The 24,634-nt window shown below is 35.6% G+C and overlaps 1 protein-coding gene across 2 annotated transcripts; it reads right to left on the bottom strand.

Annotated features, from left to right (window-relative positions):
- Window positions 1–1,530: 1,530 nt before the first annotated feature.
- Window positions 1,531–24,300, bottom strand: LOC134539387 (small ribosomal subunit protein eS19-like). Of its 2 annotated transcripts, none has more exons than XM_063381380.1 (4): window positions 24,190–24,300; window positions 12,883–12,953; window positions 11,792–11,988; window positions 1,531–1,776 (listed from the first exon to the last, which is right to left on the bottom strand). In XM_063381380.1, the coding sequence occupies exons 2-4, from the start codon at window positions 12,951–12,953 to the stop codon at window positions 1,571–1,573; spliced, it is 474 nt and encodes a 157-aa protein (XP_063237450.1). In that variant the 5' UTR covers window positions 24,190–24,300; the 3' UTR covers window positions 1,531–1,570. The 2 variants fall into 2 exon arrangements, with proteins under 2 accessions (XP_063237450.1, XP_063237451.1); XM_063381381.1 differs by having other exon boundaries at window positions 11,792–11,961; window positions 24,190–24,299.
- Window positions 24,301–24,634: the final 334 nt, after the last annotated feature.

Genomic DNA, 24,634 nt, shown 5'->3' with positions numbered 1-24,634 from the left:
TCGCGCAACATGAATGGAATCATCTGTCATCACCCTGCTTCGCTGAGTCTTTTGCTTTAAATATATCCCCCAATTCGCTCCCTTTTAGCGGGCTTTTGCCTGATTGATGGTCTGTCTGCTACTTGGTCTAATCTCTGTCGATATTGGACCTTGTTGCAGGCAGGGTGCAAGAGATACCTACCGATTGAAGAAACACCCCCGTCATCCGAGAGTCACCCCTCCACAAATGGTCGTGATTGAAAGTCAATTGAGTGAACCCCAACCAAATTTATTCTGCTCTTCCCGCCAAATTTTACCTGGTCGTGAGTTCTGAACGACAAAATTTCATCAATCTTGGTGTGCCAGTGGACAGGGGAGAAGTTTTTGTGAACTATGTAAAGTTATATCTTCAGTAATTATGACTCAAGAAGAATTAACCCTTATTGGACATGGGTATATTGTAATTTTTTTTGCATAAGATTCAAAACCAAGGCAATATATTCTAACTATTTTTGTAAACATTTCACTATGGCTAGAACCTTGTTAAATTTTAGCTAGATTCGCGGTCCGGACTCGCTAGCACTATAAATTGTGTTCATGTTTTCTTCATTAATGATTGCTAAGATGTTAAAATGCTAATTGGTTGATCGATGGTTAATCTGCCTTCATCTTTTCTGGTAAAATCTAATTAAAGAAAGATTATGCACTACATAAAAGAATATTAATATAAATAAACCAGCAAGCCTATAGATCACATGACTTATTTTGTTGTTTTTATTTAATTGAGTACCTATATGTATATTTCTACCGATCCACTGACTCCCAAATGGATTTTTTGTAGGGAGTTTCTAAATTATTTTGTTCCCCGCCTCGTGCCACCTCTGGTGATGTTCGAATTTTATGTGAATTTTGTAGCTTGTTGCTCAGCTGTTTCCTAGGACTTTTAAGAGGTGTTATAACACTAAAAATCAAGGGCACGAGGGGCGTCACACCACAGATGAAACGTGTATGCTAAAAAGAAAAAAAGCAGGCTGCAATTACTTGCATTTTGCTTTAGCAGGAGTATGAAGTAAACCACAGCAATACTAGTTACTTGTTTTCTCCCCACATTTTACACTTGGCTCATGTGGTGAGTCATTCTTCTCTACACTAGTTTTGTGACCATAATTCGTGATATTGCCATGTCTCTGAGATTCAGCCAGTTACATGCATAATGAGAGGACATCAAAATATAACCCAACCCAATTATGCTATGTATACAAATTATTAGACACGAGGATTAAAAAAAACTAAGACACTTTTTGAAGCCATCACGTACACATATTTTATTCAGAATTTAGCGCCACTTTTGTGTGATTTATTCGCAGAAGTCTAGATATTTTATTTACTTTACAACATTTTGAAGTCTCAAATAATAAGCAAAATTAACATTCACAGGCACATGCAGACTTTCATATTTGAAAAAATTTCATATAATTCCCACTGATTCAAGTGTTCGGCCTGCGATAAGCGACAATGGACAGGGAGAACGGGTGAATAAAGCGACAGAGAGAGAGTGACAGGCTTGTTTATTGCGACTCAAGCGAGGCGGTCACTGCAGGACGAGGGACTGCTTCTTGGGGCGCACCTGCGCCGCGATGCGGTCCAGGTCGCGCCGGCCCTGCACCGTCAGCTTGCGCCCGCCGTCGCCCGTCTTCTCTATCAGCTTCAGCTGCTCCAGCGACTGCAGCACCTTGCGGGCGACCCCGGTGGAGCCGCGGCAGTAGTGCGACGGGCACACGCCGTTCCTCTGCCGCCCTGCCGGCACACGCGCGCCTCAGCTCCTCTGCCCGGCTACAGCACTGCCCTCGGCCCGGGCCACAACCAGCACCCCACTCTCCAGTGCAGAGTATATCAACAAGTGTACACAAATTAAAAATACACAAATAAAAAATTTCTTTTAATTCTTCTGAAAATTATCAGGATGTACACAAATCAGTAAAACATGTTGTCTTTTTTTCTCTCTCTCTCGAAACATGCCAATGGTCTCCGTTTCTATTACAGCATAGAGGACTGATAACTATATTGGTTGCTTGAGCATTCGACTGGATTATAACCCGGCACCCTTCAAAACTTTTTCGTCTTTTCTTAATCCTATCTACGCAGAAGTGATTTCTAGAGCTCAGGTCGACGCCTGTTATTTTGACCTTGCAAAAGCTTTTGATACAATTGATCATTAAAAAAATTATCCAATATGGGACTCTTAGATAAATACCTAAAAATGGTTTACCAGCTATCTGAATGATCATAATAATCTGTATCCATAAATAATGCTAATTCTGACTTACAGAAAGCAAGTTCTGGTGTTCCTCAAGGTGGCACTTATTATTATATACAGTAGAACCCCGATTATCCGCGACTCGATCATCCGATTCGCGGATTAACCGCGATTTATGTCCATAAAGTCCAATTTTTTAGTTACATATAACCAATGATTCAAAATGTATGTAAATGTTAAAATACTTTGCAAAATGTATGTTGGTCAAAGTAATTTGACTCAGTTACGTTTATATACACAGAAAGTTTTAAAAAAAAATACTAGTACATACATACGTATGTACATAATATTTTTGTGTTCCATGTTACGTGAATAGATTATACACTGGTGCGCGATTCCACGTCCGCATGACCGGACTGTACACTCCCGCGCACAGCACGGCGCCGTGTCACAGAGATTACCCGGCGCATGGAGACAGTCCATTCCATTAGTGTACGTTGTTGAAGCGTGAAGGTGGTGATAATTTTATGTATTGTAACAGTGATCTGCATTCCGACGGATTATACCGTTGTGTTGTGCGGAAGTGTTGAGTGCAACATTTCATCAGATCATCAAATGAACAGAAAAGAAAGCGAGTGGTACTGTCCATCGACAGCAAAACAAAAACTATAGAAAGATTTCAGAGTGGAGAAACGATTGCAAACTTGCGACTGAGTTTGATGTCGGTAACACAACAGTGCGCGACGTCATAAAAAATCGCGAAAAAATCCTTCAGTTTGCTTCACAGGCTGACACTTCAAGTGGATTAAATAAACGCAAGACGATGAAAGAATCCACATTTAGCAGCTTGGACGCTTGTTTGTTTGAACGGTTTCAACAGAAAAGGTCGGAGGGTGTACCATTAAGTGGCGTAATTTTATCACAGCAGACGCAAATTTTTTAAAAAAACTAGGCTTGACAGAAGAACCATTTTCCTGTTATATTACTTCTCCGTTATTTTATGAGCACCGACTGTACGGAAGTGTGTGTGTTGCAACTAGTGCTTGGCACGCACGATAAATTCAGCCTATCACTTGCTGACGCGGCGCAGTGATACGACGGTGTTTGTTTATTTCAAAACTCAGCTAAGAGTGAACTGAGAATGGATATAACGATCCCTCACGGTTCCCGAGATTAGGGTCGTTACAGAGAGGTGATCGTTATAAGATTTCCGACCCATCTGCAAAACTAAGTCATAATAGGTCGATTTTGCACTAAGTCCACGTTCAACAAGCTAAAAATAAAAAATCTAACATTTAAAATTCATATAAATAAAGGGGGATAAAAACACAGTGAATTATACGAGACAGAGACACCGTTTCAAAACCATGAAATCAAGTCTCAATGCACTGGTATGAAAAATCTTATCTCGAAAAGAATTTTGAAGGCAGTCGTTCTGTAAAACAATAACCAGCACGATTGTGTTACTGACAACAGAGCAATGAGCTAAGTGTGGCAGCGTCGCTTACGGGCGATGAAAAGAATGCGTGACCTTGGCAGCTATCAGCTGTCTTGGGCCCTCAGACTGGCGGGCGGCTAGTCACACACCTCGGTGCAACAACGACTCGCGTGCCCACGTCTCCGCACACGAAAGACTTAAAAACCACTGCTGTCCAGCACTAACCAGTCCGCTTCTATGTCAACAACGCACACACACACAAAGCATGTGTATATATGTAATCTCCGAATGTCCACAGATGGCTGTCTGTGGGCTAATGACCTTTGAGGCAAGCATGACTCGGCTAACCGCGATTTTCGATTATCCGACTCACTCGTCCCCTTCATTAACACGGATAATCGGGGTTCTACTGTATCTTTATTGATTACATTATAAATATATTAAAATACAGTAGAACCTCTTTTTCACGTACCCGGGATTTACATTTTCCCCGTAGTTAACGTATTTTTTTATTTGCACCATCATTTCCCCTATAGTATTATTGCATTATTTTCCCGCTATATGCGGAAGCATTTCCCATATTATGCGTTGCAACAGCGTAGCATCTGTGAGAATACCTTCAGAAAGAACACTATAAAATAAATTATGATTAGAATATATTTCTAATACGTCCATGCACGTACTCGCGACACCTTTATTTGCCATTGTACAACCTTCACTTCGAAATTTTATTGTGCCACGGTAAACTATACGGCCATACGTCTAAATATTCTGTGATATGCGGAAACGATAGGTAAAGTTAAAACAAAATGTGCCATACGTTTAAATATTTATACATAAATTTATATACGCACTTTAAATTAAAAGTTATAGACGCGATTACTGAGCGTGTACTAAAATTATTTAAAGAAAATTATTTCCAGCAAAAAGGGCGTCTTTGGTTGTGTGTGGTCAAGCTCGTTTCACTTCAATGGTTAGTTGAAGGTAAGTTTTTCTTGGCGACTTAATATTAGTGAATTAAAATTATAAAATGGCCGTTTGTGCTAGCAATATAAATAAAAATTCGTAATTCATTTATAAAAATATAAATGGTATTTTATATTTTAATAAATGATTTTGTGTTAACAAATACTAAAAAAAAAAACGTTTCTGGAAGCAGTTGGCAGTAGTGAATTTTCCGAACATGGCAACGACAGTGCTACGTTTGTTTTTCAATTCATAACAAGTGTTGGGTTTGTTTTATTTAAATATTTGCCCAAAATCGGAAATAAATAATTTGCTAGTGCGGGAGTATTCATGATGTCCGAAAAAAGGTGTAAGAAAAACTCTTACAATAAAAGAAAAACTGGACATTTTGAGACGCTATAATGCGCACGTGGGTACCCAAGTTTCTCTTGCTAACGAACTTAAGATTTCGTGTTCAACACTGAACACGATTTTGAAAAACCGCAAGACAGTGGAAGAAAATTCTGTTAAATGTGGGGCAGCAACCGCGAATAAGAGAAAGTATGTACGGACATCAACTTATGAGAAGATGGAGGAGATTTTGAAAAAGTGGTTTACTGAAGCACGATCTGCAAACATTCCCATCAGTGGTGTTTTACCAAACATTCCCGTCAGTGGTGTTTTACTTCCGTGAGAAAGCACGGCAAATAGCGGATAGGTTAGGAATCAAAGATTTCACTGCATCTAACGGCTGGATTTGCAGATTCAAAGAAAGAAATAATGTTGTGTTCAGTACAATCTGTGGCGAAAGTAAAAGTGTGAACACTCAAACTGTTGAAACCTGGAAAACTGAGCAGTTACGTCATCATCTCTTGGACTACGCACCATGGATGTATTTAATGCAGACGAAACTGGACTGTTCTATGGTGTGATGCCAAGCAAAACACTCAGTTTAAAAGGAGAACGCTGCCATGGAGGAAAAAACAGTAAATTACGACTTACCGTTCTTCTTGCGACAAATGCAGATGGCAGTGAAAAGCTGCCACCATTTGTAATTGGTAAAAGTAAGAATCCCAGATGTTTTAGGAACATAAAAACACTGCCCACAAAGTATTCATCTAACTTGAAGGCTTGGATGACTAGTAGCATTTTTGAGTCTCAGCTACATGCACTGGATGCGAAAATGGGAAGCCAAAACCGTAAAATTGTCCTTTTTATAGACCAGTGTCCAGCACATCCACATCACATAGAGCTGATGAACGTAAAGTTGGTCTTTTTTCCTGCTAACTGCACCAGCCACCTGCAGCCTTTAGACTTGGGCATAATTCATGTGTTCAAGGTAAACTACAGGAAAAGGTTGGTGCAGAAAGCTCTGTGCATGCTGGAATCTGGAAAAGACCCCACCACCTTGAAGTTCAATGTTCTTGATGCAGTTCATAACATTGCTTATTCGTGGAACAAGGTACAGCCAGAAACTATAGCTAACTGTTTCAAAAAAGCTGGATTCTTTTCTTCTGGAGTGACTGCTGTTGAAGAGTTATCCAGTAATGATCAACTTGATGAAGTGGCAAAACTGCAAGCTGGTGTGTCATTTAGTGACTTTGTAGAAGCAGGGTGGCCACCCATTTGACATTTTGAAATTCCTGGTTTTTTCCAGGTTTTCTCAACTCACTGAAATTGCATGGCAACAAACTTGAAAATTATAAACCACAACAAACAATGGCTGTAAAATATTTTTAACACCGTAAAATTATTGAACTACATAGGAATTATTACAATTAGGTATATACACTTAGAAGATAACAGGAAATGGACAACTTGTTACTTTCTTTTCATTGAAATCTCATCTTCAATTAATGCAGCTGCTTTTGCTGCATCTGCTAGCAGTTTAGCCTTCTTGGCTTCCAATTCCTTAATTTCTAAGGCTTTCCTTTTCTTTTCTTGGATAGCAACTGACTCTTCATGCTTTTGTTTTCGCTTGATTTCTGAGAGTTCCACATATTTCGCATGAGCATTCCGGCACGAATGGATAAGACTTTTATCAATTAGAACTTTTCCTATGCCCCCTAAAATTGATACAGAATCATACACCTGTCTTAATGCTATCAGGCTCTCTTCATGTTGATTTTCAACAAGGCATTCTGCATTTACTGAAAAGCCCCTTTCCAGGATGCATTTCCATGGGACATAATCAGCATCATTTTAACCAACAATGTAAGATTTGGTGAAAGCTTATCAACATCAACCACTTGCATCCAAAATTTATCCAACCTTACTTCATTTCTTCTGTACGATTTTACAGATTCCAGCAGATATGGTAACTTGCATAGCTCCCTAAATTCACTTTTTATTTTGTCTGCTAACAAACCAGCCATCCACCTCTTCTCAACAAGTGCTTCTAAAAGTTTTTGCATCCTGTGTTGAGCTAATGTGGGACTAGCACAAATTACTGCTGGATCCAAGCAGGATACATTCTTTGATAACCTAAATGAGAGAGGCGACTTAGAAAGAATCTTTTGTACAAATGATTTGTAGAATTTGACACAATCATGTTTGAAATGAAGAATATCTACTTCTTTCACATGTAATTTAGAGTTCTTTAATGCATCTTTTGTGGAAAATCCCAAGTCAACATTCTTTGCAAATATAAGATTGTCACTGAGTGTTAGATCTATCTTCGTGATATCTTTGTTCTCAATTATATCTCCTTTCACAAACCTTTCCATTACAGATTTGACCATCAAATGAAGAGCACTATACAGAAAAGGAGCCATTGGAGCTTCATTCTGAAATTCCTTAAGGAAAGGCTCCACTTCTGCTGCCATGGCACTAAAAAAAGCTAATTTAGGCCCAAGAAGTTTGTCATTTAAAAATTCAGAAACAATTCTGTAGCTTTCACAATCTGGAACTTTCTTGTTTGGTAACATTGCTAGTGTACAAAAGTAAGTCAGGTAGCATAGCCTGAGCCCTGGATGCCAATTTAGCATTTTCCACCCATCTAACTGAACAGAACTTGTGGGGGAATCTGGATGAGTTTGTGTAACTTATAAAATCTCCTCTCCTAGAAGGTGAATTTTTGAACAAATTGTACAATGCCCTTAAAAACTGAACCGACTTCCAGCCTGTATATGTAACACCTGTCTTAAAAGCATTATGCACAGTGTGCAGACCACATGTTCCTAATTGAAGAAAGTAAGGAGCATCAACATTCCCTTCATGTAAAACATATTCAAGGTCTTTAACTACTTTAAGATTTACATTTGGCCCATCCATAGAAATTTGAATGGTTTTCTCAAGAAGCTGAGGAGGGACTAATTCTTGAATAGCTCCCAGAAGGTCACTGGCACAGGCCTTATTAAGGAAAGCAGAAGTGAAGTATCTACTAGTTACCTCATTGTTATCATCGTCCCAAAATTTGACATGAATGTCCATTTGCTGACGTTGGGAGATTTTATTAAAGCTTTCATCAAATGCCAAAACAACATGAGGACAACTATTTAACTTATTTTTTAGTTTTTCAGTGAAATAAGGAGCTATTCCATGTACTACTGTGTAAGCTAACTTTGTTCTCTGTATCTGCAATTTACTAGCTATGGTACTGTCAGCAAACATGATGGGTAGCAAAGATGCCAAACCAGCAGCACTCCTAAATGACAAATGAAACATAACACTTGCTAAACACCATAAAATCTCTGCCTTGGACGTTTCTTCGTTAACAAGAAAAGTTTTTAATGCCGGAACTACACTGCTTGAGCAAGGCAAATCTAAAGATGGTGTAAGTGTTACAACCGAAGATGTAGGCTTTAAATCATTTTTTTTATTAACGAACACATCCATAGGTAAAGATCTTGCCTTATTTGCTGCCGCAAATGTGTGCTTTGCACCTTTAGCATGACTAACAAGGGCGGTTCTACCCATACTACTAATAGTATTGATTTTTCCATTACACAATTTGCACAATGCATTTGTACTACACTTGGGGTCCCTTTCCACCCACTCAAATTCATCTTTGTACTTATCACTGTACGTGGTAACGGAACACTTCGGCATATTAATTACACACAGTTGCAGATCACATAACCTTACTGTACAGAAAATAGTTATATTTACATCATAAAACAAATAGTTGTTACATCAAACTCTTTCTGTTGTTCACGTAAATATGATATATTAATCATAAAACAAATATATGCAAAATCAAACTCAAATGCGGCGATTTATATTAAACGATTACTGTAAACATAAGACGGACTTGAGCCACGCACAAAAATACTTCAATTGATAAATCCTCAAATGCTGCGCGTATGGACTTCTAAACGTAATATTCCAACATCTCACACACTTCACTTGCGTAGAAAATCGTATAACCTTGTCCGAGCACTAAAACTGTACAACAAAGATGGCGAAGCGCGCGAGCGAACGAGGAAGCAAACAAGTCATGTGACTTGACTGTTGACTGCTAGAATGCATGCTGGGAGAAATATCGATCGATCGCTGTGCGCGTGCGTACCTGCGCAAGCAGACTCGTCACATTTTTTTTAATAGACATCGAAAACTGGTTACTCGCCATCATAATGCGTTATTTTAACTTACATTTAATAAGATAATTATTATTTGAAGAGTTTATACAACAAATGTATTGGAAAGCTAAGGTTATTTACTGCTGATGCGTATACATTTCATGATGAAAAATCCCGCACATACACGTTCCCGACTCTCTACGAAAATTCCTGGCTTTTTCAAGGTATTCCCGGTGCACACGAAAATTCACGGCTATTTCACGGATTTCCCGATTTCCCGGTTGAGTGGCCACCCTGAGAAGTAGACAGTGATGTAACAACAGAAATTGAAGACTTAAATGACATCGTCGACAACCATCTGACAGAAAATGCTTCTGTTGACTGTCAAGACAGCAAAGAAGACTAAGATGGTGAAGAACCTATTCCAACGCAGGCAGAAGCAACTCAGGTGGTGTGTACCTTAAAAAAATTTGTGTCTAGTTTCAATAATGCTGAAGACCTTATTCCGACCCTGCACAAACTTGAGGTGGACATTGAGCACTTGTGCAGACTCCGTTCAAAACAATCGCACATTTCAGACTTCTTCAAGAAGCTTTAAATAAGATTATTGTATAGTAACAATTGTTATTAACAATTTTGTTTAAAGTGCTGTTAAGGTTGTTTTTGTTTTACTGCCTGAGATAATGAAGTGCTTATTATTGTGTAAAACTTGAGAATATGTAACATTTGACTTTGTTTAGTGCATACTATCTGCTTATAATAGTATTTATAATAACGGTTAAATATTAATTTTATAAAATTTTGGCATTTCCCACTTTTTACATATTCCTGCATTTTACATAAATTTTTTCGGGTCCCTTGAAATATGTAAAAAAGAATTCTTAAGGTATCATATTTGCTGATGACTTAAAAATCTATAGAATATCTTCACAACATGATTGTACATTACAGTGTTTTATCGCATAATCATTGCACTGTTATTTTAGGACATTACAATTTTGAGAAAAAAATTTCTCACATGAACATCACATGATTATTTAGATTCCGAGCGCATTGTGTAGGTAGTTTTCCCATATAAAACAACATATTTTAAAGTTGAAAACTAATATTTATTTGGATATTACCACTTAATTAATTAATTAACAGAAATACAATGTTATCTGATGTGTAAATTTTCTTTTAAAGACGTTTTCAGACATTATAACCTTTATGTTTTCATCTTCGTCACCACTGTGTACCACTTCTAAAACCCAGCGCTAGTTATAATCATTCATGTTTGGTTATGTTGATTCCCGTATAGAGCGCGCGCACGTAGTCTAGTATCGATATCTCGCCGACTGGATGCAACACGGGCTCTTTGTCGAGTGCCCAGTTAACTACAACTAATGGCCCGCACTCTTTCGTGGTAAGTGTGTACAATGACGATAGTTACACGTTCGTTCAGGATCGCATTCGGATCACATATTTTGTTTTTGTATTTAAATATGAAGAAAGGTTTTTGTTGCATGACTTATTAATTTAAATTGTTTGGGGTTCTCTTTTATACTTCACTTTTTAAATAAACGTAATTTCCATGAATGAATTTTGTTTTTTATGAATAACTTTACCTAACAAAAAAAAAATTTTCAGCATAAACGTCACACTCCTACTTTTCAAACTTGATTTTAGTATAAAATGTGCGAGGATTATGCGATAAAACCCGGTACTTCGGCCTGAACGTGCCCGCAACGCCCAGCTGCGAACCCCCACTCCACAGTTCCTGCACGCCAGCCCGCTAGCGCCGTGTCTGTTTCTGCAACTACCTAACCATCACACTTTAAACTATGTTACCATAAATAAGTAGTCATTTTCATTATTCTTAAGTTCTATAATATAATTAACACAAAAACACTAAAATATCTACTTATTTTACTTCTGATGGAACACTTCTGAGTTTCTGGAAGCACATATCAACTTGACAACTTAATAGTCTCCACACAAATTGTGAATAAAGTCTCATTTTCAGAATAAATTATAACATTTAATTAAAATTTTCCGAAGCAGATATTTTTTAAACCTCGGAATAAAATAGAAGGGTTTTCCAACCAAATGACTAAAATTAAATTAAATACGTACACCAAAAAAAGATGTACCGAACGGGACCAGGCATATACGCCACAAGGTACAGACTCTCATTCATGTGAAGAAGTAGAACAATGGCCAATTTATGTGAACAGATATAACATCAGGAGAAAATGTTTGCAAACATTACAACTACTAAAATTAATAAAAACAGAACAGCTTTACAAAACTGGATGCTAACATGTGATAAATTATTAAAAACCAAAGTAGCGCCACTCAACGACTAAAATGTTAACATTAAACACTTAGAAACTTAATACTGTTGTGGTAAGATTTTTCTGAGCCAAAGCAGCAATTATTAATTTTACAAAAACAGTAGATATTATATCTGAGATCCGGCATTTCACGATCCTGAACATTCTGTAGTCAGGTAACAATTGAATTGCTAGCATTCAGAAGTTCTCGGGCGGACACCGGCAGCCAGTCACATAACTGCATCACTAGCTCGCTCCGAGAGTCTAGTTACCGTCAGCTATTGTTCCAGGTTGCCTGGTGGTCCTAACACGGCTCTAACGAGGAGAAGGATCATACCTCCGAAGATCTTGGAGGCGGCGCCCACGCCGACGGGGGAGCGGAAGTAGATGTGCCGCGCGAGGGCCGCGCAGCGCGTGTAGTACCAGTCCTCGTCGTAGGGGGCCAGCTCCTTGAAGCGCGCGCTCTTCACCAGGTCCACCCACTCGGGCACCTTCATCTTGCCCGTCCTGCGCACGGCACGGCACGGCACGGCCCTCTCACACACACACACACCACGGCTCTCTCGCCACCAACGCCTCCACAGCCAAGACAAGGCAAGTGCCGTTAATGCCTCTTTCTCTCCTTCAGGAAAAGTAAAACCATGAGGAGTACAAATACACTACCACTGACTTATTTTCTTGTATTATGATAAAACTTGTGGTACCAAGTGGTTCACGTTCACTTTCGCATCTTCATAAATCTTTTTTTTTTCCTGAGGAAACGGCAATGTGATGAAATATGGCACTCACCTCCTTTACAATGTCAGTGCCTCAATTATTGTTGGGTCACAAATATTCTCACCAGATATTTTTACTAAATGTTAATTTCCCCAGCGTGCACGTGATCCTAATTAAGAATGCTTGTGAGGCTTTAGCTATTATTGCAATCTTTGGTGAATGTCTCTTAAAAAATTTGAAACATAACATAATATGCATAAACGCTATATAGTGATAAACGTACAGGAAAGCCCTGAAATGATGGCAATGACAAGAAAATGAAATAACCAACATCATGTGAGAGTCCGAGCCATGATCTGCTATAGATTTAACAAATTTAAAGTTTTCTAGATCAGAAAGCATTAACATCGGGAAAAACGAAAACCTTAAAACAGCCAAAATTACTAAACTCTAAAAACAAAGAATAAACTGCATCAAAATGATGTTTCAGCCACAAAGCTGTAACATAACATATTTTATTTTTTACACAAAAATATAACCAAACAAGGTTTGCTGCTTTTAAAAAAACTTACTTTACAAAGGTACCGAATTTTTCAATAAAACAAAGATTATTTATCACCGATAATGAAATTTATCGAAATCCCATGGTCACAAACAATGCACAACACAAACCAAAGAAACACCTTCCCTCCCACGAATCTCAGCACTTACTTCTTCAGGAAAGCAGCGAAAGCCTTCACAAACTTCTGCTGGTCCACGTCTTTCAAGGTGACAGACGGCATCTGAAACAATACATGTGGTCTTTTCACTTCCAAAACTCATCAAAACCTAATCATACCCACAAAGTAGAACAGTGTAAGTTAAAAGTGCCTTTTTTCTAAAGGTGGAAATACTTCAGCACAGAGAGATTTTTATATTCTGAATGGTTTCTTAAAATCACAATAGCAAGGAAGGCAAGATAAATTTCAGGGCAAACCTTAAATACAAAAAAAAAAATTACATAATTTAAATAACTATACAAATTTAATAAAAAGTATTTGAATAGTTTTCAATCAATATTTACTGCATTTTAATTTACTACATCACAAAACATTCCTTATACTGCGTAATCATTTGAACAGTTGGTTAGGTCAGGATAGCTAGATCTTAAATTGGTAATTCCTAAACAAACATTAAAAATATTTTACCGACCTTCCACAATGTTTTGAAGTATTTTTAATGTACTTAACCTAACAGCAATTGTTTTGTATCACATATCCAAGTTTATCCCTTCATCCGGATGGCATGATCCTGTATTTGATACTGTGGTATAGGATGCTAGCTGTTTTATTTTAGTATGTCGAAAGACAAAAATATTGCAATAAAACAATGTTAAGTAAAAAAATTCACTTTCAGATTTTTATTTGATCTTATTGTAGGATAATAATTCATTATTACATTACACTTCTTTTTGAATCCAGAATGTTTCGATGTACTAAATTAAAACAGCATTTCATGTATCACAGGATCATACCATTAGGATCAAGGGATAGACTTGGATATGCGATATGAAATTTTTACCAACCTAAAATAACTGACTATTCTCACGATTTAACTAAAGTTCTCCAAATCAAACACATACACAACAGGAAAAAGAAAAATGGTGACGGCCGCGTCAATGCAGAGGTATAGTCATGTCATCTATTAGCGGTGATCTCTCAGAAACCAGCAGGAATTCAAAAACACTGTTTTCAGGGTAGATACAGAAACATCTCTAGTGTCTGAAAAAGGTATTTTCTGAGTTTATTATTTCACACAAAAGCTACGCTGTAAGAATATTACCCAATAAGCCAATTAAGCTACTCTACTGCAGTATATCTAAATTAATTTGTCTTTATAGTTGCAATAATGAAAACACGGTTTAGATTACATACATACAGAACATTTTCCTTATTAATACAATTCACACTTTGACCCAAGTTGTAACAAAACACACACACACATCACACACGTAGTTGAACATGGCGGTAATGTTATACTGATATCACACACCACTTCAACCATGAACGTGAGATTCTCAGAATCCAGTAGGAATTTTCAAACACTGATTACAGGGTAAATTGAGACTGGTGTTAAAGACCACCACTTTTGTATTTTATTCTTTTTTTATATGGAAAATTTGCAGCTTTAGAAATTTATTCCTAAACTAACCCCTAAAGGCCTCTCTACAACATCGGAACCTGTGGGAAATCAGTGTCGTAATCCTAATGTGAAGACATCACATCGTTGCACGGAAAACTGTCCTGTCCACAAATGCCATGTCCATTGTCAGAATCTAATGATTTATAAAGTAGTCACCAGAGCACCAAAAAAAGTTTTCATTGGTGGTTGGTTTTTTTCATGCTTTATAAATGAGTAATTTAACATATGATAGTTATAGGCATTCCAACGTATTTAGCTATTTGAAAACACAAAAGTACATGCTAATTCTAACCACACTACCAAAAATGAATTCGCATTCCATCTTCAAAAAATGCTGGTTGCAAATGGTCTTCTTCGCTTCTTACCACACCACACATTCTTTTCTGTTTACCTTTTCAAAATGTAAACAGCAAATATCACGAGTGTTCTTCTTCCGAGCTACAAAAGGACACAAATTGGGGCAAAATGTTTAGTTGAACAATGTCTTTGTCCCATTGTCCACACCGCCCATGACGTCACAGGATCATGTGGACAAATCAGTAATAAAGAGTCCGTCTGACACAATTTGGGACATTGCAATTGTAAACTGGCCTTCAGTCATTCCTGCTTAACTACTTCGAGTATCGCACTGCCGTTTCACAAAGTGAACACGTATATTGTAAGGCAACAAATTGTTGGACAGCACAGCTTTTTGGAAAGGAAATAAAAAAAAGGTAAACACTGTTTTCACACACTACACAATCCCCAAATTTACTCCGAAGGTATGTTTTCATAATTCCTACTGGTTTGTTTAAAAAAAAAAAAGGTTTACAGCTTACATTACAATACCTATGTATTCATGCAATCACCAAAATTCGTTGTTAACCAGTGAGTTTTTTTTTTGGGAGAACTTTAGTCAATGTAAGTGGTGGTGTAGTAATACATTAGTTTAAATATGACTGTATTGCAATTGTACGGAATTTTCACTGCTTACATTTCATGTTTATTTCATTAGAAAAAGTAATTGTATTACAAAATTTTTGTTTTGCTACATTGCATTTAAAGTACGTACTATTTTAAGAGTAAAATGTAGTGTACGGATTATAGTCAAAAAAATTTTTTTAAATCTGAAATAACTTTCATTATATGCTCTTTTACGTCCTCTTTTCATTACAGCCTGCGGATATAAGAAATTCCAATTACTTTTGGAGATATTGAATTTTGAAATTTTAATCACTATACCTGTACATTCACACGGCATTCGTCATTGTTTTTTGTTTACGAGTATCAATTGTTTTTTATTGGATAATGTTCTCACGTGATAGTTCGTGATAGGCCAATATTCAAATGAACTAATAGGTTATAAAGGCAATATTTACACTTTATAGAAAGTAAATATATTTCCTTTAATATTTATTTTGTTTAATTACATTTTATTCCGTATGTTTATATTTGTAATCTATGATTAATTCAGACTGTAAATTTCTTTGTTTATCGTTTTGTCTATGTATTACTCTATGTTAATTTTCATTTTAAAATATTGTCAAGGCTAGCATAGCAGTATTTTTTGAAACCACTATTAATTTAAAGATGAACACGTCAGTAATGGTTAGTAATTTTACTAGTTTTGTTTTATCAACAAACTAAAGAAAATCGTTTATTAGTGACGGGGAAAATATTCTTTTAGAACGAATTGTGACTGGATTAAGACAACAGCTGGAACGCAACAATTTTGACATTGATTTATAATTGAATATTTATAGAAGATTGAAAATGGTTATTAATGCCAATATTAACTGAAATTTTAAAGAAAATAATAATTTTAATCGACGAAGATAAGACTCAGACATCAAGATTTTAAATAATTACTTAAGAAGAGAAGTTGACAAATATCCATGTTCAAGAGATCATCAAATGACTTTAATTTGCTTTGAAACTACGAAGATTAAATGCCGTTTACAATTCCGAAGAAAGAAGAATCCTGTCGAAGATTGAAAAGTCGCAGTTTGAGCCCGGGAATGATGAACGTCACCCAGTCCAGGCCAGTCGCCGCCATACTCTGAAGGATGGAGTCGTGACGGCGCGTATTCCTGCCACACGCTAGAGACCGGAGGAGCAACACCAATATCGCAGTCCTGGATGAATCGAACCAAGGAGTCTCCGAGAACCTACACGTCTCGTGGGTATTCTGCAGCAAGGTTTGGTCCCTTACCCCATCACCCGAAGACTCGCTGAATATAGAAGTACCCGAGCGAATTACAATTTAAACAAGACGAACTTTTTTCGCAGAACTAGAATCTGTTATAGTATATTGAATATTCTTTGTAAAGGAAACTGAAAAACTTGTTCATCTTTAGATTTACAAATCAAATTCCGGAATCGCGATCCCGATCTAGATAGTATTAACGAGTATAGATGGAATTTGATATTGGAATAACGTATTGCTATTTTGGTTGACTGATACTGTAAGTTACGTACCCAGTAGTCCAAGCTCTACCGGACTGAAGTTAGTTAAAATAAATAACATCCAAATAATTAACATTTTATTGTAAAGATAATTCACACAAGTGAAAGAATTGTTAGATGCTTGAAGTTGAGATTAATAACAAAATCCATCTGTAGTTTAAAATAAATTATTTTAAGTTAAGATTATTTATATAAAGTGTGATTTTGTGCATGTGAAAGTGTATAGTCACCGTCATCACAAACATTACACACAAATATAAACCGTACAGTTGAATTTGTTTACACTTTATTCCAAGGTCTATTCACGATATTAGTATTTAAATAGTTTTGACACACTTTACCTTGACTTTCAGACACAAGCTTCTAGATACAATTCTTAAAACTGAGAGAGGTACGCTAACCGAAATTATTAAATACATTAAATAATTTCAATATTTACACTAGCCGACTCCACAAGGTGATGATTTATTCATTTATCATGTCCTACTAATGGCAAAGGAAGTGTACCCGCCTCCAACTTAGGTGAGTTTTTAATGTTTCAAATTTTTATGCTTTATTTGTTGCGTGTAAAAAAAAGACGTTCGTTCCTACTGTTAATCCTTTGTTCCGGTTTGTTAGGTTAGGTCAGCTACATTATAAATTCTTAAAACTATACAACAAGTAAAATTAATTGATATTTTTAATTTTCGTTTATTTTGGAGTATTTATAATGTAACTAACCTTACCGGTAAATATGTATTGTACGGATTAGCGCCAAAAAAAATCGTACAAATATGAAATAACTTTCATTATATGCTCTTTTACGTCCTCTTTTCAAAACCGCCTGCGGAGATTAAAAATTCCAATTACTTTTGGAGATATCGCCGTTCTTATTTTGCAATACAAGCCCTATGTAATCATTCAACAGACGCCATTTTATATTTTGCTGTGTGTGCGTGAATGCCTAAATAACAGAAATTTTCCATTAGGTAAGGTTAGTTACATGATAAATACTTCAAAATAAACGGAAATTAAAAATAATATCAATTATTTTTACTTGTATAGTTTTAAGTATTTATAATGTAACTGACCTGACATAACAAAACGGGACAAAGGTGGATTAGGTCAGGTCAGCTACAGTATAAATACTTTGAAACTAAACGGACATTAAAAATAATAAAAATTAATTTTAATGGTTGTTTAGTTTTAAAGTATTTATAATGTAGCTGACCTGACCTAACAAACCGGGAAAAAGGATGAACAGTAGGAACTCACGTAATTTTCTTTTTAAGTGATGTAGTGGTTCAACTACGTCGTGAAAAAAAAAAAAAAAAATCATACTTGTAAACAAGCAACAATGGAAAAACGCGGGAAGCCTACGATTCACTCATCCTTCTGGACATACCCGAATACTCACGTTGGCAAGCCTTCTTTCAACAGACGAGGCAAACGCCCGATCGTACATCTTCGGTTTTTTTTTTGTTCATTGTAAATAAATATGCAACTCATGAAAACTAATGGTCAATTAGGATATGTTAGCTACATTATAAATACTTCAAAACATTGTGGATGGTTCATTTGGTTAGGATAGCTACATTAAAAATACTGTGAAATCATGTAAACGGTTTCCTAGCACTGGATAGCTACATATTAAAATGTTATTTGCTAAGCAACCATAAAATGATTTTACAGTTTTTTTAATGTAGCTATACATACTTACCTAATATAACCAACCATCTACAATGTTTTAAAGTATTTTTAATTACTTCTTGCTAATTTTAAGAAGAAAAAAAAGGCTTGCCAACGTGAGTATTCGGGTATGTCCAGAAGGATGTGTGAATCGTAGGCTTCCCGCTAAGGCCGCGTCAGTGCACAACATGAAAATTAAAAAATTCCATATCTCCTGAAGTATTTGAAATTTCTGATCTCCGCCGGGTTTAATGAAAAGAGGAAGTTAAAGAGCACAAAATAAAGGTATTTTCGGTTTTTTAAAATTTTTTTTAAAAAAATGCCAAAAAATGAATATTAAAAAATTCGATATCTCCAAAAGTAATTGAAATTTTATATCTCCGCAGGCGGTTCTGAAAAGAGGACGTAAGATAGCATATAATGAAAGTTATTTAATATTTGTACGATTTTTTTTGGCGCTAATCCGTACAATACATATTTACCACCATAGGCGTGAGCAGGACTTCAGTATTGGTGGTGCCAGATTACACAACAGCCCTATCATTCACGGACCCGAGCCTAAAGCGGGGGGTCCTCCCCCGGAAAAATTTGAATTTGAAAGCGCAAAATGGCGCTATTAAAGGTGTTTCCGAACAAAAACATTAAATCCACAGATGTAAAAAAATTAACATTTTGGTAAATCTGTATTGTACGGATTAGCGCCAAAAAAAATCGTACAAATATGAAATAACTTTCATTATATGCTATCTTACGTCCTCTTTTCAGAACCGCCTGCGGAGATTAAAAATTCCAATTACTTTTGGAGATATCGAATTTTTTAATATTCATTTTTCGGCGATTTTTTAAAAAAAAAATTTAAAAATCCGAAAATACCTTTATTCTGTGCTCTTTAACTTCCTCTTTTCATTAAACCCGGCGGAGATCAGAAATTCCAAATACTTTAGGAGATATGGAATTTTTTAATTTTCGTGATGTGCACTGATGCGTCGTTTGAGCGGGAAGCCTACGATTCACACATCCTTCTGGACATACCCGAATACTCACGTTGGCTAGCCTTCTTTTCTTAAAATTAGCAAGAAGTAATTAAAAATACTTTAAAACACTGTGGATGGTTGGTTATATTAGGTAAGTATAGCTACATTAAAAAAACTGTAAAATCATTTTATGGTTGCTTAGCAAATAACTTTTTAATATGTAGCTATCCAGCGCTAGGAAACCGTTTACATGATTTCACAGTATTTTTAATGTAGCTATCCTAACCAAATCAACCATCCACATTGTTTTGAAGTATTTATAATGTAGCTAACATAACCTAATTGACCATTAGTTTTCATGAGTTGCATATTTATTTACAATAAACAAAAAAAAACCCGAAGATGCACGATCGGGCGTTGGCCTCTCGTCTGTTGAAAGAAGGCTTGCCAACGTGAGTATTCGGGTATGTCCAGAAGGATGAGTGAATCGTAGGCTTCCCGCGTTTCCACCATTGTTGCTTGTTTACAAGTATGATTTTTTTTTTTTCGCGACATAGTTGAACGACTACATCACGTAAAAAGAAAATTACGTGAGTTCCTACTGTTCATCCTTTTTCCCGGTTTGTTAGGTCAGGTCAGCTACATTATAAATACTTTAAAATTAAACAACCATTAAAATTAATTTTATTATTTTTAATGTCCGTTCAGTTTCAAAGTATTTATACTGTAGCTGACCTGACCTAATCTACCTTTGTCCCGTTTTGTTAGATCAGGTCAGTTACATTATAAATACTTAAAACTATACAAGTAAAATTAATTAATATTATTTTTAATTTCCGTTTATTTTGAAGTATTTATCATGTAACTAACCTTACCTAATGGAAAATTTCTGTTATTTAGGCATTCACGCACACACTGCAAAATATAAAATGGCGTCTGTTGAATGATTACATAGGGCTTGTATTGCAAAATAAGAACGGCGATATCTCCAAAAGTAATTGGAATTTTTAATCTCCGCAGGCGGTTTTGAAAAGAGGACGTAAAAGAGCATATAATGAAAGTTATTTCATATTTGTACGATTTTTTTTGGCGCTAATCCGTACAATACAGATTTACCAACATTTTTTATGACAAATTATGGCTTTGAACGTTTTAATCGCCAGGAAAACTACTAAACTATTTACAGTTTTAAGCTTTGTTGAGCCATAAAGTAAATTGCACAAATTGTTTGCACGGAATTCATGCTGGTGGCTTTGAAAAACCGTACTTACATGTTTTCTGAAGACGCCAAATAAATGCTGGAAAAAACATTCTCAAATGTTAAGTTTCAAAATCAACAAATCAAGGGAGTTTTTGTAACATACCTCAAATATGTTAAATATTAAAATAATAAAAATACACAAATAAGAGTGGGCAAAAGTTTTAACTTTTGGAATACAACAAAAATGTTTTGTCGGCGACTGCATATAAGTCATCGAGTAATCCTTTTCGGGATCCGGCTTTTAAATTTTAATCACCCATTTATACATCATACAGACAGATATATTGATATATACAGCAACTAACGAACCATAAAAACTGTCAACTAGTGAAAATAAAATGATAATTAATTAATGAGTGATCCACGTAACAAACCAGGCTGTACTCGTGTACTCATTAGAACTGTAAACTGATGAGTAAACAGTAAGAGTAAACACTACTCAGTAGTGCTACCTAGCGGACGGCGGTTATTATTCCGTGCGCCTGCCGAGTGGAGTGAACAGTGGACACCGAGCGCGCATTCTATGTAATTCAAGGAGAACTAGGATAAGTATTTACATTTCAGAAGTTTCGTAGCCGCGGCCCGCGTGTACAACACAAGTAATTGCACCTGGCTTGTTTCCGTGTGTATAGTTGGTTCGATTGATAATTGATATACTGATAGTGTTATGAGCACATATCTGTAACTCGACACGACTGGAAAACATATTTTTTTGGAAATAATACGGTTTTATGTAAGAATGTATTATTTCTGCTTGTAAAAAATAAAATAACGTTAACCCTAATGGTGGTGCCAAGGCACCTGTGGCACCTACCGTGCGCACGCCTATGTTTACCACCTTACCTAATGGAAAATTTCTGTTATTTAGGCATTCACGCACACACTGCGGTAAATCTGTATTGTACGGATTAGCGCCAAAAAAAATCGTACAAATATAAAATAACTTTCATTATATGCTCTTTTACGTCCTCTTTTCAAAACCGCCTGCGGAGATTAAAAATTCCAATTACTTTTGGAGATATCGCCGTTCTTATTTTGCAATACAAGCCCTATGTAATCATTCAACAGACGCCATTTTATATTTTGCCGTGTGTGCGTGAATGCCTAAATAACAGAAATTAAAAATAATATCAATTAATTTTACTTGTATAGTTTTAAGTATTTATAATGTAACTGACCTGACCTAACAAAACGGGACAAAGGTAGATTAGGTCAGGTCAGCTACAGTATAAATACTTTGAAACTGAACGGACATTAAAAATAATAAAAATTAATTTTAATGGTTGTTTAGTTTTAAAGTATTTATAATGTAGCTGACCTGACCTAACAAACCCGGAAAAAGGATGAACAGTAGGAACTCACGTAATTTTCATTTTACGTGATGTAGTCGTTCAACTACGTCGCAAAAAAAAAAAAAAAAAAAATCATACTTGTAAACAAGCAACAATGGTGAACGCGGGAAGCCTACGATTCACTCATCTTTCTGGACATACCCGAATACTCACGTTGGCAAGCCTTCTTTCAACAGACGAGAGGCAAACGCCCGATCGTGCATCTTCGGTTTTTTTTTTTTTGGTTTATTGTAAATAAATATGCAACTCATGAAAACTAATGGTCAATTAGGTTATGTTAGCTACATTATAAATACTTCAAAACAATGTGGATGGTTGATTTGGTTAGGATAGCTACATTAAAAATACTGTGAAATCATGTAAACGGTTTCCTAGCGCTGGATAGCTACATATTAAAAAGTTATTTGCTAAGCAACCATAAAATGATTTTACAGTTTTTTTAATGTAGCTATACTTACCTAATATAACCAACCATCCACAGTGTTTTAAAGTATTTTTAATTACTTCTTGCTAATTTTAAGAAAAGAAGGCTTGCCAACGTGAGTATTCGGGTATGTCCAGAAGGATGTGTGAATCGTAGGCTTCCCGCTCAACGCCGCATGAGTGCACATCATGAAAATTAAAAAATTCCATATCTCCTAAAGTATTTGGAATTTCTGATCTCCGCCGGGTTTAATGAAAAGAGGAAGTTAAAGAGCACAGAATAAAGGTATTTTCGGATTTTTAAAATTTTTTTTTAAAAAAATCGCCAAAAAATGAATGTTAAAAAATTTGATATCTCCAAAAGTAATTGGAATTTTTTATCTCCGCAGGCGGTTCTGAAAAGAGGACGTAAGATAGCATATAATGAAAGTTATTTCATATTTGTACGATTTTTTTTGGCGCTAATCCGTACAATACAGATTTACCCACACTGCTAAATATAAAATTGTAGTGGTCGAATGATTACACAGGTCTTGTATTGCAAAATAAGAACGGTGATATCTCCAAAAGTAATTGGAATTTCTTATCTCCGCAGGCTGTAATGAAAAGAGGACTTAAAAGAGCATATAATAAAAGTTATTTCAGATTTTTAAAAAAAATTTTGACAATCTGTACACTACATATTTACCATTAAGTTATTTGTAATGAACGAGTCTAATGGGAGCTCAAAATTAAATAGAATAGTCGTCATTTTCTGTGAGGAATACATGCTGTGCACTGAAGTAGCTGACACATTGCATTTTGCAGTCTTTCCAAGAAATTCTATGATTAAAGCCATTGTATATTCTGGATTCATTATGGCTGGTGTTTTATGTATTTCAGTTTATCCCTGAATCCTAAAGGCTTGATCTTGTGGTACATATTGCTTGCTGTTCAAGATCAGTATAGCAGAATATCCTGCACATGAAAGAAATTGTGATATAAGAATTATGAATGTAGGTTTAAAAATTCATTTTAATCAACTTACAATCATAATTCATTATTATGCAAATTTTTTTAATGTACAGGATCTTCCGACATACTAAGTTAAAATAGCAAGCATCATGTACCACAGGATCAAGCCATTAGGATCAGGCCTTCAGGATCCAAGGATAAATGTCAATATATGAAAGAATTAACTGATACACGATCGCAAGTAAACAATGAATGCTGGCGGTATTGTAATGTAAGCGTTAAACAGTTATTTTTCAAGAACCAGAAGGAATTAAGAAACCAACCATTCAGGATTAATTTAGGGATGTTTTCCAAATTTTTTTTTTTCTCGTTCTAAAAAGCCACGATGTCAGAGTATAAACAAAAAATAATTTTGAAAATTTCTGTTAGCCTTTTTTTTTTGATGCGACCACGTCCTAAATATTACTGGATATTTTAAATGTACATAACCTAAACTGACCAGACATGAAAATGGTAACATACGTATATCATTCCATCTAAAAGAATGATTCTAAAACATGTCAGGAGTAAGAAAAAGCAATTTGGATATATTTTCCTTCTTTATACAAAAACGAAATACACCACAATCACCCAACATGTTCAACCCACGTGTGAGTTTACATTTGTAGCGTGACAAAGGTTTACGGTACTCAAACTCTTCAAATATGTAATTGAATCTTCAACTTAGCTAAATGATACTGTTACAGCATTATAACTTTACCTTCACAAGTAGTTTTAACAGTCCAAATATACAAATACAATAGTCAACAGCTTACAACATCCACCCGGAAGAAAGAAATTTATTAAGTTCATAGATATTGCAAAAAAAAATAATCGGGCAGCTTACATTACATTTATCTATGGTAAAAAAAAAGCGCTTTAATACAATCGAATAAAAAAATTGACTATTTTTGATTATTACTTCACTAGAAGCGGAAAAACAAGCGTCAATAAAGAAAAAATGTTATTACTTAATAAATATTATGTCCAATTGTTATTTGGTAAAAAAAATAGTAATTTTTTTTATTAATTTTTAATGAACATTAGTTGTGATAAAAAAAAAGAGTTTGAAAAGATTTTAAAATCCAAAATACACATATCAGTACATACCACACTAAACCCCACTCTAATATGGCACGAAAGCACAGATGGATCACACAAACGGA

The sequence above is a fragment of the Bacillus rossius genome, chromosome 15 (assembly GCF_032445375.1).
Source record: "Bacillus rossius redtenbacheri isolate Brsri chromosome 15, Brsri_v3, whole genome shotgun sequence".
Classification (NCBI taxonomy): Eukaryota; Metazoa; Arthropoda; class Insecta; order Phasmatodea; family Bacillidae; genus Bacillus; species Bacillus rossius.
This window is presented reverse-complemented; position numbering and strand designations above follow the sequence as displayed.